Source organism: Morchella sextelata (assembly GCF_020137385.1).
Source record: "Morchella sextelata strain SCLS chromosome Unknown scls_19, whole genome shotgun sequence".
NCBI classification, from domain to species: domain Eukaryota; kingdom Fungi; phylum Ascomycota; class Pezizomycetes; order Pezizales; family Morchellaceae; genus Morchella; species Morchella sextelata.
In genome coordinates, this window is record NW_025408634.1 from 689147 (window position 1) to 704861 (window position 15715).

Genomic DNA, 15715 nt, shown 5'->3' on the forward strand with positions numbered 1-15715 from the left:
GCCTGAGACTATAGAGGTACCCCACGGGGCTAAGTCCTTCCCCTCCACAGACACCACGGGTGATATGTGGAGCAGGTTTACTGGAACCATAGTCTGTCAGAAGATGTCCCGAGACGTGACTCCCTGGAAGGGGGGTAAGCTGTTACGGGCATGCTAAGCATTTGTGGAGTGAGAGAAAGGCTAGTAGATACCCCTATACCCTTTAATACTAATGGCAACACCACTATCAACTCCGGTTCGCACCTACGAGGTACGGTGCGATCAATATGCGATCAAATGCGGAGTTGCGGTTTTCCTAGTTAAAAAACACGTTTTCGACCCCAATAATAACCCCCGGAGCGTCAAACCGCCGGAGGGGAGTGTTTTGGTACCGGTGGATATATGAGGGACAGCTGGAATCAATCGGATCGAAGATCGGACCGCTCGGAGCGAATCGGCGCAAGCTGCCAGCCGACCGAGTACCTATCGGCGGTACCTGTGGGCATGAGAGGACTCTGCTATGTGGGAAAGCGATGTGGGAAGAGGCCTGAGTAGGTAGCCCTGCCGTCCGAGACCTCCGAATAGCCGACGCTGACGATTATCCACCAGACGGCCGATGGGGAAGAAATATCGACAGGGAAACGTGCATTAGAGTGGATAAATAGGTTGAGGGGTTTTAGCGGGTTTAGGAGTTTGGGTTACGGACTTAGGAGTTAAATGTTCTTGGTTGTTTTTCAGGGTCTCGGGCAGGCCCCGAGTGTATGCTGTATAATTAGAAGACTGGGTCCTCGAGACATAAGCGAGGGATATAAATACTGTGTCATTCACTGACTAGCCAAACCATCATCGGCGAAATCAGAGTCTTAACAATATAAATCGTTGATACGCGAGTTACAACTTTATTTGACTATACTTTTGGAATTACTTTACTCTATCGTGACTTCGAACTCTACCTGAACTATTACGTCGAAGACGGTCGAACATCAAACGCTAACTCTAGTGAATCTTTTTTGATAACGGAGCTCGCGGGGCCCGTATCGGATCAAGGAGAATCATACTCGACGTTGACTGAAGAGACCTTGGAGACTTCTACCTTTGTAGCTGTTAGCCGAACTCTGAGCTCTGCGTAGTGTACTCTTGTGGTCTGGTACGCATCCCTCACAGTATCGGATCAAGGGGATTCATATTCGACGTTGACTGAAGAGACCTTGGAGACTTCTACCTTTGTAGCTGTTAGCCGAACTCTGAGCTCTGCGTAGTGTACTCTTGTGGTCTGGTACGCATCCCTCACAGACATCTTCGAAAACCTATCAACTACTACCCATATTTGGTTATATCCCTTTGATTCCGGTAACTGCACGACAAAGTCCATTGATATCGATTGCCAGACAGAATGTGGCGTGGACAATGGTAGAAGCGCACCGTATTTCTTGTGGCGGCTGGGTTTATTGTGCTGGCACTCATCACATGACCGAACGTAATCATCAATCCACGCGTTCATTTTTGGCCAATAGAAGTTGCGTGTGATGAGTTCCAAGGTTTTGTCCTGTCCGAAGTGTCCTGCGACCTTCGAGTTGTGTTCTGCTTGTGCGATTCGGATCTTGATACGGTCGTCTGCCGGAATGTAGAGTCGGTTCTTATGGAAGAGTAGCCCGTCTTTCTCAGCAATATCCTTCAGTTCCCCTAGCTTCTCCCCTTGCTCAACTCTTTCTTTCATTCCTACCCATGTCGGGTCTCCCGATGCCGCCTGCCTGACATGATCCAAAAAGTTCTTAGACCAGTCAATCACCCCCTTGGAGGCAAGCGACACCGCTGATACCACAAACTGTTCCTCCGCCAACTGCCCGGGCTTAAAGAACCTGTCTATCGGCTGTTTCCCAAGCGTGCCTCCCCCTTCAGGACGGTACTCCGGCCGTCGCGATAGTGCATCTGCCTTCCCATTCTTGGTTCCCGGGCGGTAAATAATCTTAAAGTCAAATTCCGCCAAAGACTCAGCCCACCTTGCCTGTCGTCGGTTAAGAACTTTGGTTGTTGAGAAATATTCCAAGTTCTTATGATCCATATAGACGAGGACCGTTCGGCTAGGTCCTTCGAGGTAGTGACGCCATTGCTTGAAGGCTGACACAATTCCTAGCATCTCCTTATCCCAGACGTCGTAATTGAGTTCCGCTGGGTTAAGTGTTCGAGAATAAAAGGCAACAGGGTGAGTCTTTCCGTCAATAACCTGGGATAGAATTGCGGCGATAGCAAAATCACTTGCGTCCGTTTCCACGATAGTCTGGCGATCTGGAGAGAAGTGTACCAAGATCGGCGCAGACGTAAACAGGGTTTTGAGTTTTTCGAAGGCTGCTTGGGCCGTCATAGACCAGACAAAGTTCTTAGCATCACCCCTGAGACAATCGGTAATAGGTTTACAGACCCCGGAGAAATTGTGGATAAACCTTCTGTAGAAGTTGGCAAAGCCCATGAAGATTTGTACTTCCTTAACGCTGCGCGGGGCTTGCCAATTCGTAACAGACATAACCTTATCCAATGCCATAGTGACGCCTGCTGGGGCAAGGATGTATCCGAGGAACTCGATTTCGGTGAGCTCGAAGAATGATTTCTCCGGGTTGGCGACCAGGTTGAATTCTTGTAGCCTGCTAAGTACTTTGCCAACCAGCTCCCTGTGTTCTTCTCGAGACTTGCTATATATTAGGATATCATCAAGGTATACTACTACACCCTGATCCAAGAATTCCCTCAGCGTATCATTCATCATATTCTGGAAGGTCGCCGGCGCATTTGCCAGCCCAAAGGGCATGATGAGGTACTCAAAATGCCCGTACCGCGTACGGAATGCTGTCTTCACTCGTCGCCGTTTTTGATCCTGATGAGGTTGTAACCTTCCTTCAGGTCAATCTTCGAGAAGATAACCGCGCCTGCCACTCGATCTCGCAGCTCGTCCATAAGCGGTAACGGATACCTGTTCTTGATGGACACGCGGTTAAGTCCACGGTAGTCAACGCAAAGTCGCAGACTACCGTCCTTCTTCTTCACAAATAGGATTGGGGCTCCTGCCGGGGATTTGCTAGGCCTAATCTTTCCCAATCGCAACATTTTATCCAGGTACTCCCGAAGCACCTTCAGTTCAACTTCAGATAGGGAGTAAACGGGTCCCCATGGTGGCTGCTTCTCTGGTTCGATATCTATCGCATGGTCGTAAGATCGATGCGGTGGTAATTTGTCTGCTTCTGATGGCAGGGAGACTTTAAGGAACCCATGGAGCCAAGAGGGAAGAGTTTCGCGGAGGTTGGTCGATTCATCTTCCAATAGACAGATGCTACCGATGCATTGGGCCTCCGGATCGTCCAGTACACCCTCGTCCATCTCTATTTGAGGTTCCTTGTCAGTGAAGCATCGACTCTTGCAGTTCTCGCCATCGTAGGAAACTTCCCCATTTAACCCTATAACCGGCTTATGTTCTTTCAACCACCAGTTCGGTAGTATTGCATCGATGCCAAGTGGGAGAGGGGCGATCTCGAATGACAACTGTGTTTGATGCCCCTTTGACATTATAATTAATGGTTGTGTAAAGGCGTGTCCCGTGCCCTTCATAACTTCTCCCGTAAATCCAAATACCTGGGCCGGGACGTCTCGTTTCACCTTCGGGACCTCAAAACTATCAACAAAAACAGCAGACAAAACAGGACCAGTTGCACCAGTATCCAACAACACCTTACAAGGTAAACATTTTTCCACAAAACAAAGGAACTGATTAACGATAGGTCGAGGACCATGAATAGGTTCCTCCAAAATCTTCTGTTTTTTCTCCGGTTGGGACGCTCTCCCTTCCTGCCTTTTTCTTTTCATATTTTTTTTGTTGTTTTCCGTCAGTGATAACATAGCAATCTGGGGATACTCCTGACCTGACTCATCAGAGTCCCCTTTTAAAAATCCTCGTCGAAATCCATCTCAGATTCCGATCCGCGTTCTCGCACAAACGCTTGCCCACTGGTGTACTCCGCAGCAGCCGTCGCAGCCGGCTTCTTAGCACGGTGCCTCATTCGCTTTCTCTGAGGTTGGGGTTCCGGTGGTTCCATATCGTGGTCGCCATCGTCATCGCGGGTACTGTGAGGGATGCGTACCAGACCGCAAGAGTACACTACGCAGAGCTCAGAGTTCGGCTAACAGCTACAAAGGTAGAAGTCTCCAAGGTCTCTTCAGTCAACGTCGAGTATGATTCTCCTTGATCCGATACGGGCCCCGCGAGCTACGTTATCAACAAAGATTCACTAGAGTTAGCGTGTGACGTTCGACCGTCTTCGACGTAATAGTTCAGGTAGAGTTCGAAGTCACGATAGAGTAAAGTAATTCAGAAAGTATAGTCAAATAAAGTTGTAACTCGCGTATCAACGATTTATAGTGTTAAGACTCTGATTTCGCCGATGATGGTTTGGCTAGTCAGTGAATGACACAGTATTTATATCCCTCGCTTATGTCTCGAGGACCCAGTCTACTAATAATACAGAATACACTCGGGGCATGCCCGAGACCCTGAAAAACAACCAAGAACATTTAACTCCTAAGTCCGTAACCCAAACTCCTAAACCCGCTAAAAACCCCTTAACCTATTTATCCATTCTAATGCACGTTTCCCTGTCGATGTTTCTTCTCCATCGGCCGTCTGGTGGATAATCGTCAGCGTCGGCTATTCGGAGGTCTCGGACGGCAAGGCTACCTACTCAGGCCTCTTCCCACATCGCTTTCCCACATATCAGAGTCCTCTCATGCCCACAGGTACCGCCAATAGGTACTCGGTCAGCTGGCAGCTTGCGCCGATTCGCTCCGAGCGGTCCGATCTTTGATCCGATTGATTCCAGCTGTCCCTCATATATCCACCAGTAACAAAACACTCCCCTCCGGCGGTTTGACGCTCCGGGGGTTATTATTGGGGTCGAAAACGTGTTTTTTTTAACTAGGAAAACCGCAACTCCGTATTTGGTCGCATATCGATCGCACCACCCCTCGTAGGTGCGAACCGGAGTTGATAGTGGTATTGCCATTACTATCAAAGGGTATTGGTGTATCTACTAGCCTTTCTCTCACTCCCGTAAATGCTTGGCATGCCCGTAACAGCTTGGCATGCCCGTAACAGCTTACCCCCCTTCCAGGGTGTCACGTCTCGGGACATCTTCTGACAGACTATGGTTCCAGTAAACCTGCTCCACATATCACCTGTGGTGTCTGTGGAGGGGAAGGACTTAGCCCCGTGGGGTACCTCTATAGTCTCAGGCGTTGGTCCTTCACGGCCTTGGGGTTCCTTCGATGAAAGTCACGGACTAGATCAAGTACATCTACGTTCATGACATCCATGACTTGGTAAGTACAGTCGCTCATCGAATAGCCCCGCCATTTCACCAGGTATTCCACTAATCCTTTTCTGCTCTTCCGGCTTCCCACAATACATTCCACTTCATACAGAACCTCTCCTTCCTTATCGACCTCTTAGGGAGTCGGGGGACGTTGTTCACGGCCTGGGATACTGCTCTGTCGATAACGTTCCAAGAGTTCAATGTGGAACACGTTATGGATCTTGACTTGTGGTGGCAGTTCCAATTCGCAGGCTCTTTTCCCGGCCAGTCGGATAATTTTGAACGGGCCGAGTTTCTTGTGATCGAGTTTCTTGGTGGAGCGACGTGTATTGATGTTGGCCGCGTTAAGCATAACCATATCTCCCACCTTGAAGTTAGGCGATTCATCCCTTTTCCGATCATAGTATCTCCCCATCTTCTCCCTGGTATCTGTTAAGCGAGCGAGAGCAGAGTCGTGAACTCCTCGGATGAAGTGAGCGTACAGGTCACTGGTTGGGTTGACCACTTCGGCTTCCGTCGGCCAGTTGGTTTTTGGGTTGTAACCGTAATTGGTATAGAACGGAGACTGACCCGTGGCGGTGGTAACCGAGTTGTTGTAAGCATACTCGGCCAACGGGAGTAGCTCTGCCCAATCATCTTGCTCGTAATTACAGAACGCTCGTAGATAGTGCTCGAGGGTTTGGTTCACCCGCTCTGTTTGTCCATCGGTCTGAGGGTGGAAAGCCGTACTCATTCTTATCCTAACGTCCAATAATTCCATAAGGGATGCCCAAAAACTTGAAGTAAATTTGGCGTCCCTGTCGGAAACTATATCAAGAGGCAGCCCATGGAGTCGCCAGATTTGACCGAGGAATATCTTCGCTAAATCCTGCGCGGTCGTTTCTGCTACTAAGGGAATAAAATGCGACATCTTTGAGAACCTATCGACTACTACCCAAATCTGGTTGTATCCCTTTGATTCCGGTAACTGCACGACAAAGTCCATTGATATCGATTGCCAGACAGAATGTAGTGTGGACAGTGGTAGAAGCGCACCGTATTTCTTATGGCGGCTGGGTTTGTTGCGCTGGCACTCGTCACATGACCGAACGTAATCATCAATCCACTCGTTCATTTTTGGCGAATAGAAGTTGCGCGTGATGAGTTCCAAGGTGTTGTCTTGTCCAAATTGTCCTGCCACCTTCGAATCGTGTTCTGCCTGTGCGATTCAGATCTTGATACGGTCGTCTGCCGGAATATAGAGTCGGTTCTTATAGAAGAGTAGTCCGTCTTTTTCCACAATATCCTTCATTTCCCCCAGCTTCTCACCCTGCTCGGCTCTCTCTTTCAATCCTATCCATGTCGGATCTCCCGATGCCGCCTGCCTGACATGATCCAAAAAGTTCTTAGACCAGTCGATCACCCCCTTGGAGGCAAGCGACACCGCTGATACCACAAACTCTTCCTCCGCCAACTGTCCGGGCTTAAAGTACCTGTCTATCGGCTGTTTCCCAAGCGTGCCTCCCCCTTCAGGACGGTACTCCGGCCATCGCGATAGTGCATCTGCCTTCCCATTCTTGGTTCCCGGGCGGTAAATAATCTTAAAGTCAAATTCCGCCAAAGACTCAGCCCACCTTGCCTGTCGTCGGTTAAGAACTTTGGTTGTTGAGAAATATTCCAAGTTCTTATGATCCATATAGACGAGGACCGTTCGGCTAGGTCCTTCGAGGTAGTGACGCCATTGCTTGAAGGCTGACACAATTCCTAGCATCTCCTTATCCCAGACGTCGTAATTGAGTTCCGCTGGGTTAAGTTTTCGAGAATAAAAGGCAACAGGGTGAGTCTTTCCGTCAATAACCTGGGATAGAATTGCGGCGATAGCAAAATCACTTGCGTCCATTTCCACGATAGTCTGGCGATCTGGAGAGAAGTGTACCAAGATCGGCGCGGACGTAAACAGGGTTTTGAGTTTTTCGAAGGCTGCTTGGGCCGTCATAGACCAGACAAAGTTCTTAGCATCACCCCTGAGAAAATCGGTAATAGGTTTACAGACCCCGGAGAAATTGTGGATAAACCTTCTGTAGAAGTTGGCAAAGCCCATGAAGATTTGTACTTCCTTAACGCTGCGCGGGGCTTGCCAATTCGTAACAGACATAACCTTATCCAATGCCATAGTGACGCCTGCTGGGGCAAGGATGTATCCGAGGAACTCGATTTCGGTGAGCTCGAAGAATGATTTCTTCGGGTTGGCGACCAGGTTGTATTCTTGTAGCCTGCTAAGTACTTTGCCGACCAGCTCCCTGTGTTCGTCTCGAGACTTGCTATATATTAGGATATCATCAAGGTATACTACTACACCCTGATCCAAGAATTCCCTCAGCGTATCATTCATCATATTCTGGAAGGTCGCCGGCGCATTTGCCAGCCCAAAAGGCATCACGAGGTACTCAAAATGCCCATACCGCGTACGGAAGGCTGTCTTCCACTCGTCGCCGTCTTTGATCCTGATGAGGTTGTAACCTTCCTTCAGGTCAATCTTCGAGAAGATAACCGCGCCTGCCACTCGATCTCGCAGCTCGTCCATAAGTGGTAACGGATACCTGTTCTTGATGGACACGCGGTTAAGTCCACGGTAGTCAACGCAGAGTCGTAGACTACCATCCTTCTTCTTCACAAATAGGATTGGGGCTCCTGCCGGGGATTTGCTCAGCCTAATCTTTCCCAATCGCAACATTTTGTCCAGGTACTCCCGAAGCACTTTCAGTTCGACCTCGGATAGGGAGTAAACGGGTCCCCATGGTGGCTGCTTCCCTGAGTGGAGATCTATCGCATGGTCGTAAGATCGATGCGGTGGTACTTTGTCAGCTTCCGAGGGGAGGAAGACTTTAAGAAACCTGTGGAGCCAAGAGGGAAAAGTTTCGCGGAGGTTAACCGATTCATCTTCCAATAGACAAATGCTACCGATGAATTGGGCCTCCGGATCATCCAGTACACCCTCGTCCATTTCTATTTGAGGTTCCTTGTCAGTGAAGCATCGACTCTTGCAGTTCTCGCCATCGTAGGAAACTTCCCCATTTGATCCTATAACCGGCTTATGTTTTTTCAACCACCAGTTCGGTAGTATTGCATCGATGCCAGACGGGAGAGGGGCGATCTCGAATGATAGTTGCGTTCGATGCCCCCTTGACATTATAATTAATGGTTGTGTAAAGGCGTGTCCCGTGCCCTTCATAACTTCTCCCGTAAATCCAAATACCCGGGCCGGGACGTCTCGTTTCACCTTCGGGACCTCAAAACTATCAACAAAAACAGCAGACAAAACAGGACCAGTCGCTCCAGTATCCAATAACACCTTACAAGATAAACATTTTTCCGCAAAACAAATGAACTGATTAACGATAGGTCGAGGACCGTGAATGGGTTCCTCCAAAATTTTCTGTTTTTTCTCCGGTTGGGACGCTCTCCCTTCCTGCCTTTTTCTTTTCATATTTTTTTTGTTGTTTTCCGTCAGTGATAACATAGCAATCTGGGGATACTCCTGACCTGACTCATCAGAGTCCCCTTCTAAAAACCCATATCAAAATCCATCTCAGATTCTGATCCGCGTTCCCGCACAAACGCTTGCCCACTGGTGTAATCTGCCGCAGCCGTAGCAGCCGGCTTCTTAGCACTGTAACGGCAGCCATGTGGTTTAGTTATGCGAGGTGTTAGGGTACGAAGAGGAAAGGGTTATGCAGTGTGGTTGGGTTTAGTGAAGCGGGTTTCTATTATGTTCTTTCTGTTTCTGTTATGTGAGGGTATGAGTCAGCATGGGGATAGGGTATGGATATATAAGGGGGGCGTTGTCTCGTGATTTCTTGTTTCTCTTTCTTTCTCTTTTCTCTTTATGCAATCTCTGTACTTTACAGTCACAAATACTATTTGGTTCGCGCTACGTCATAGGGTTTACCCGGTATACTACACTAGGTACAACCACCCATAGTCTATAGTCCACTGTCCCCGTTCTTGCCTTAGGTGTACCCTTCGGCCCCATAGTCCATAGTCCACGAACCTCCTACGTCCACGTCTTCGCCTCGGTTGTATTCCTTGGCTTCATAGTTCCTACGCCCACAGTCCCCGTTATACTTAGGTCGCATCCTCTACAGCCAACCAATACAACACCGCCTCGCTTAGCTCTGGTCGCGACCATGTCCGACACCAGTCAAGATACGTTGTTGCAGCGCCTTTCAGGATTTTTGACCACATATGGTACTCTCCCAACGGATATAGACTTCGGTGATGAACTTACCGAAGCCCATAATCTCATTGCTGAATGTTTGGAGGCTTTCACCAAGCCTTCCGAAATCCCCGAACCCGTTATTGACACGGCCCAAGAAGAGGTCATTATCGGCCTCACCAAGGAACTCGAAGCAGCTGACGAAAAGACTGCCGATCTATTGCAAACCTCGTCCGAATGCCAGGAAGAGTCTACCGAGACTATCCGGGGCCGCGATGAAGTTATCGTTGCTCTCAAGGGCGAGCTTGAGGAGTCTAAGGCCGAAGAGGAGGAGCTTCGGTATCGCCTGGCACTACATCAGGAAAGTCTCGCCATCGCTGACGAGAACCTTGCTGATGTTGAAGATGAGGTTCTTTATATCACCTCTGTTGCAAAGGCCTGGGAGGCCCAAGCCAATGCCACTATTGCTGACCTTCATTCTCGTATCTCCGTTTCTACCGCTACAGTTAAATCCCGCCATGTCTCCAAGCCTCGTTACCTGGCTCCTCGCGCCAAAGATCCCCGTTTCATTAGCAATTGGCGAGAAAGGTCACTTGAAAATGGGTCCCCAAAGCCGGCGTTAAAAGGTCAGCCCCTTTGGTAAAAAATGGCAAACCAAAGCGGCCAGCCCCGCCACCTGTTTCTGTTCTCCCTGCTGCTGCTGTGTCTGAGGATAAGATGTCCGAAGACTCTCTTGTTGTTACCTGTTCCGTCTCTCAGAATCCCGACTCCTTCGTTCCCACCTATTCTCTCATCGATACGGGAGCATCAGGTTATGCGTTCATCGATCAAGGTTTTGTGAAAAAGCATGGACTTTCCTTGGAACCCCTGAAAACATCACGCCTACTCGAGGTAATCGATGGTAGGCCAGTCAAATCAGGATAGGTTACCCATGTTGCTCGCCTCTCGTTAGATATCCATGGCCATCAGGAAACTGCTTTGTTTTTCGTTACCCATCTAAGTCACTATCCGATTGTGATGGGAATGCCTTGGATGCGGCAACATGATGTTACCATTCGACCAAAGGAAAATCTACTTATTTTTAACTCTCGGAACTGCTGTCAACACTGTTCACTCAGTGGAACGGCGGTTACTGTCCATGGCATATCGATCCCCTTACCAGAATTTCATACAGTTGTCAGCTCAGTAGCTGATAAGTCCACCACCGACGTCAAGCAACTCGTACCAAAGGAATTCCACCATCGCCTTCACATGTTTAAAGAATACGATGCCTCAGTCCTTCCACCTCACCGACCCTCCCATGACATTGAAATAATTTTGGAAGAGGGTAAACGACCACCGTATGGACCCATCTATGGCCTGTCGCAGACTGAATTGAAAGCATTACGGGAATATCTTGATGAGAACTTACCCAAAGGATTTATTCGGGCCAGTGAATCACCGGCGGGAGCACCTATACTATTCGTAAAGAAAAGTGATGGGACTCTCCGACTATGTGTGGATTACCGAGGCCTCAATGCGATCACGGTCAAAAATCGGTATCCGTTACCACTATTAAAGGAAACTTTGGCTAAACTTTCGAAGGCACAGTACTATACCAAGTTAGATCTACCTTGGGGATACAATCAGATCAGGGTAGCGGAGGGAGACGAATGGAAAACGGCATTTAGAACTCGATATGGACATTTCGAGTATACAGTAATGCCGTTCGGATTAGCCAACGCCCCCGCCACCTTTCAACATTGGATTAATGATATCCTACGGCCTTATCACGATCAATTTGTCACGGCTTATTTGGATGATATCCTAATTTATTCGGAAACTTTGTCAGAACATAAGGATCACGTCCAGAAGGTTTTGAAGGTACTTGGTGAGAATCATGTTCACCTTAAACCTGAAAAATGTGAATTTATGGTCCAGGAAACGAAATATCTCGGCCTTATTCTCACTCCGGATGGGAATAGGATGGATCCGAAGAAAGTTGTTGACGTATTAGAATGATCCACACCAAGGAATCTCCATGATGTTCAGGTATTTTTGGGATTTGCAAATTTCTATCGACGATTTATTTTGAGATATTCAAAAATTGTTGCTCCGCTTACAGCTCTGACCAAGAAAAATGTCAAATTCGAATGGACGGATGAAAGGGAGGAAGCATTCCAGACATTGAAAAAGATGTTCACAACGGCACCCATACTAATGCACTTTGATCCGGATCGGAAAATCGTGGTAGAAACCGATGCATCCGACTATGTTTCTGCTGGAATCCTGTCCCAACGTGACGACGAAGGAATTCTACATCCAGTCGCTTTCTTCTCTAAGAAACATTCCCCTGCGGAATGTAACTATGAGATCTATTACAAAGAACTCCTGGCAATCGTACGATGTTTTGAGGAATGGCGACATCATTTAGAGGGGGCACAATTCCCAATTGAAGTTCTTAGCGATCATCGGAACCTCGAATATTTCATGTCAACAAAGTTATTAAACCGTCGACAAGCCCGTTGGTCGGAATTTCTTTCACGTTTCGATTTCGTCATTCAATTTAGACTAGGAAAACAAGGGGTGAAACCAGATGCATTGACTAGGAGGTCGGGTGACCTGCCTAAAGAAGGGGATGAGCGGTTGACCCATCAGAGTCAAGTGGTGTTGAAGCGAAAAAATTTAGATGCAAAGCTAAGTTTGTTCGCGGGTTCTTTTTCAAATGAATCCGCTGAAGAAATGTCCACTGTAGAAGAGTTGTTTTTAAATGCTTACCAAGTTGACAGTTTCCCGAACAAAGTCCTTGCAATGCTACGGAATGGCGTCCGTTATTCGAATAAGATTTCGCTTGCCGAATGCACTGAAGACAATAACGGTCGGCTACTTTATTGTGGCGCACTCTATGTACCGGATGACGACGATCTTCGGCTAAGACTCCTAAAGGAACAATATGACAAACCATCGGCAGGCCATCCAGGCAGAGCGAAGACTTTGGAACTCTTGAATCGAGAGTACTACTGGCCACAGATGCAAAAATATGTCGACCAGTACGTTAGGAATTGCAATGTGTGTGCCCGTAGCAAGGCACTACGCAATGCACCTTATGGGGTACTTCGACCTATGCCAATACCCCATGGACCATGGAGGGACGTATCAATGGACTTCGTTACTGACCTTCCGGAAAGCGATGGATATAATGCGATATTGGTGGTAGTGGATCGACTAACCAAGATGCGACATCTGATTCCCACAACTAAAGAGGCGGATTCAAAAGAAGTAGCGAGGTTGTATATCGATAATGTTTGGAAATTACATGGACTCCCTGAAACTATAGTATCTGATCGAGGAACACAATTTGTTGCGGAATTCTGGATGTCCCTTTGCGATCGTTTGGAAATATCGCCAAAGTTCTCTACAGCGTTTCACCCCCAGACAGATGGACAAACGGAAAGAATCAATGCTGTGATGGAACAATACCTTCGAAGTTATGTTTCTTATCAACAGGACGACTGGGTTCGATGGTTGCCAATGGCCGAGTTTGCAACAAATAACCATGCTTCGGAAACGACCAGAATCTCTCCATTTTATGCTAACTCAGGGAGGAATCCAAGAATGACTTTTGGTCCTTTGGAACACGGTAGGACGACAGCGGAGGATCAGGCCAATAGTATTGCAAGGGAGATGAAGGATATATTGGATTTTCTAAAGGATGAATTATTTCGAGCGCAAAGGATTCAAGAAGAGTCTGCCAATATACGTCGGACTCCAGCACCTCACTATCGTGTGGGGGATAAAGTTTTCTTATCGACCAGCCATGTCCTTACCAAACGATCATCGAAGAAACTCGATTGGAAACGCATTGGACCGTATGTCTTGAAACGGATCGTTAGTCCTTACGCCTATGAATTAAAACTTCCCCATTCTATGAAGGTTCATCCTGTATTCCATGTCTCTTTATTGTCGTCTGCAGCAAACGATCCTTTACCAGGACAACAACAGTTACCACCACTGTCGGTCGAAGTTGAAGGACAGGAGGAGTGGGAAGTCGAGGATATTTTGGATTCCAAGGATCGTCGGGGAAGATTTGAATACTTGGTTAAGTATGCCGGTTATGCCGAAGCTTCGTGGCAGCCATTGTCGGATGTCGAACATTCGCCCGATATTGTCAAACGATTTCACGAACGATATCCACGGAAGCCTAAGCCTACCGAGAGATAGGCCGTAGAGGGGGGAGTGGTCTGTAACGGCAGCCATGTGGTTTAGTTATGCGAGGTGTTAGGGTACGAAGAGGAAAGGGTTATGCAGTGTGGTTGGGTTTAGTGAAGCGGGTTTCTATTATGTTCTTTCTGTTTCTGTTATGTGAGGGTATGAGTCAGCATTGGGATAGGGTATGGATATATAAGGGGGGCGTTGTCTCGTGATTTCTTGTTTCTCTTTCTTTCTCTTTGCTCTTTATGCAACCTCTGTACATTACAGTCACAAATACTATTTGGTTCGCGCTAAGTCATAGGGTTTACCTGGTATACTACACTAGGTACAACCACCCATAGTCTATAGTCCACAGTCCCTGTTCTTGCCTTAGGTGTACCCTTCGGCCCCATAGTCCATAGTCCACGAACCTCCTACGTCCACTTCTTCGCCTCGGTTGTATTCCTTGGCTTCATAGTTCCTACGACCACAGTCCCCGTTATAAGCACGGTGCCTCATACGCTTTCTCTGAGGTTGGGGTTCCGGTGGTACCATATCGTGGTCGCCATCGTCATCGCGGGTACGCTTTCGGGAGAAAGAGGAGATAGATGCACTACTGTTAGCATCCGAACGACACCATTTCCAAAGATGACCCTTTCGGCCACATCGTACACAGACACCATCGGTCTTTCGCTGGTCTCAGACCGGCTGTGGAACTCCTTTGGTGGCTTCGTCGTAGTCGTGGTATATTGGCTTATTCCCCGATTTATTCTTGCTGGTGCTCTTCTTATCTTGCCCTTTTTCCTTCTCCTCGGTCTGAGCCCTCCCCTTGATCTTAAACCCCTTTTCCTTCTGCCGCGAGTTCCCACCATTATTCGACTCCCTTCCTCTCGACTCTGCTTTCCCCAACATCTTCATCTGCTCTTGATAAGCCTCATGGGCCTTACCGGCTCGTTCCAACTGTTGGATGTACTCGGAGTCGTCCTCGGTTGGGTGGAAGCGTGAATGGCCATCCCGGATTTCATTTGGTAACCCTTGGAGCAAGGCGGCGCGATAGGATGCTCCTTTCATTTGAGCGTGCTGGTTCATAATCTCCATCCTCGTCAGGTAGTCCCCGATGTTCGCAGAGTACTTAAACTGCTGCATCTTCATCGCGTTCTCCATAGCTTCCTGAGTGCTTAGGAAACGTTTTCTGATCTCCTGACGGAACCGAGTCCAAGTAGCATAGTCGGCGGCTGCCGGACCTAGCATCTTGGTCTCGATATATTCCATAAACCATTCCTTTGCCAACCCACACGTATACGTCCCAGCGAACAGTACCTTGTTCCTGTCCGTTCGGAACTTCTTGGGCTTCTGCTCGAAGTAGATCTCGCACTCCATGAGCCAATGCCGCAGGTTATGCTTTCTGGCATTATCGAACTCAAAGGGTATTTTGGCGAGCGAATCTACCATATCATCGTCTTCAGGCGGCGCCGAATTCCGGTTTCCGCCTCGGTTCATTCTCCAATTCTTCAGACCATGCGACCATTCACTGTTATCGTCGTCATTGTCGTCGGAAGGTTCTGGATCTCCCCCAACATTTCCTCTTGGTGGGTTCTGGGGAGGTTGATTTCCACCATTCCCGCCGACGGGGGCAGCTTCCACCGGTTTCCTGCCACGATTTCCCTGCACTGGGCCGGCATCCTCCAGTCGCCTGCCTCCATTTCCTCCTACGGGACCAGCATTTCCTCCTACTGGGCCAGCATTTTCGGGATTCTTGCCATTACCAACAGGAACCGTTTGGGGTGCATTAGGGTCCACGGGAATACTCACCATGGAGGGTGCTACTGACAAATGTTGTCGTAGACGTTCCTCCATCTCGGCTATTCGTTGGTTTCTTACGTCATCAGACTGCTTAAATTGTACCAACAGTTCCCGCTGTTCCCTTTTCTCCTGCTCTCGCTCTTCTCTTGCAACTCTCAGCTGTCGTTCCGCCTCCAACAGTTGGTTCTGGGTAATTCGATGATTTCGGTCCAGA

General features: G+C 48.3%; 4 protein-coding genes across 4 annotated transcripts; 1 reads left to right on the forward strand and 3 right to left on the reverse strand.

Annotated features, from left to right (window-relative positions):
* Window positions 1-1150: 1150 nt before the first annotated feature.
* Window positions 1151-2782, reverse strand: H6S33_005078 (uncharacterized protein; the record flags this gene model as incomplete). Its single annotated transcript, XM_044836425.1, has 1 exon — window positions 1151-2782. The coding sequence occupies one exon, from the start codon at window positions 2780-2782 to the stop codon at window positions 1151-1153; it is 1632 nt and encodes a 543-aa protein (XP_044690291.1).
* Window positions 2783-2826: 44 nt separating this feature from the next.
* H6S33_005079 (uncharacterized protein) lies at window positions 2827-3831 on the reverse strand (the record flags this gene model as incomplete). Its single annotated transcript, XM_044836426.1, has 1 exon — window positions 2827-3831. One exon carries the CDS (start codon window positions 3829-3831, stop codon window positions 2827-2829), a length of 1005 nt encoding a protein of 334 aa, XP_044690292.1.
* A 77-nt stretch (window positions 3832-3908) lies between these two features.
* On the reverse strand, window positions 3909-4061 carry H6S33_005080 (uncharacterized protein; the record flags this gene model as incomplete). Its single annotated transcript, XM_044836427.1, has 1 exon — window positions 3909-4061. The coding sequence occupies one exon, from the start codon at window positions 4059-4061 to the stop codon at window positions 3909-3911; it is 153 nt and encodes a 50-aa protein (XP_044690293.1).
* A 5438-nt stretch (window positions 4062-9499) lies between these two features.
* H6S33_005081 (uncharacterized protein) lies at window positions 9500-13728 on the forward strand (the record flags this gene model as incomplete). The annotated part of the gene is made up of 4 exons (XM_044836428.1): window positions 9500-10154; window positions 10196-10429; window positions 10481-11517; window positions 11644-13728. The coding sequence occupies 4 exons, from the start codon at window positions 9500-9502 to the stop codon at window positions 13726-13728; spliced, it is 4011 nt and encodes a 1336-aa protein (XP_044690294.1).
* Between the last annotated feature and the right edge of the window lie 1987 nt (window positions 13729-15715).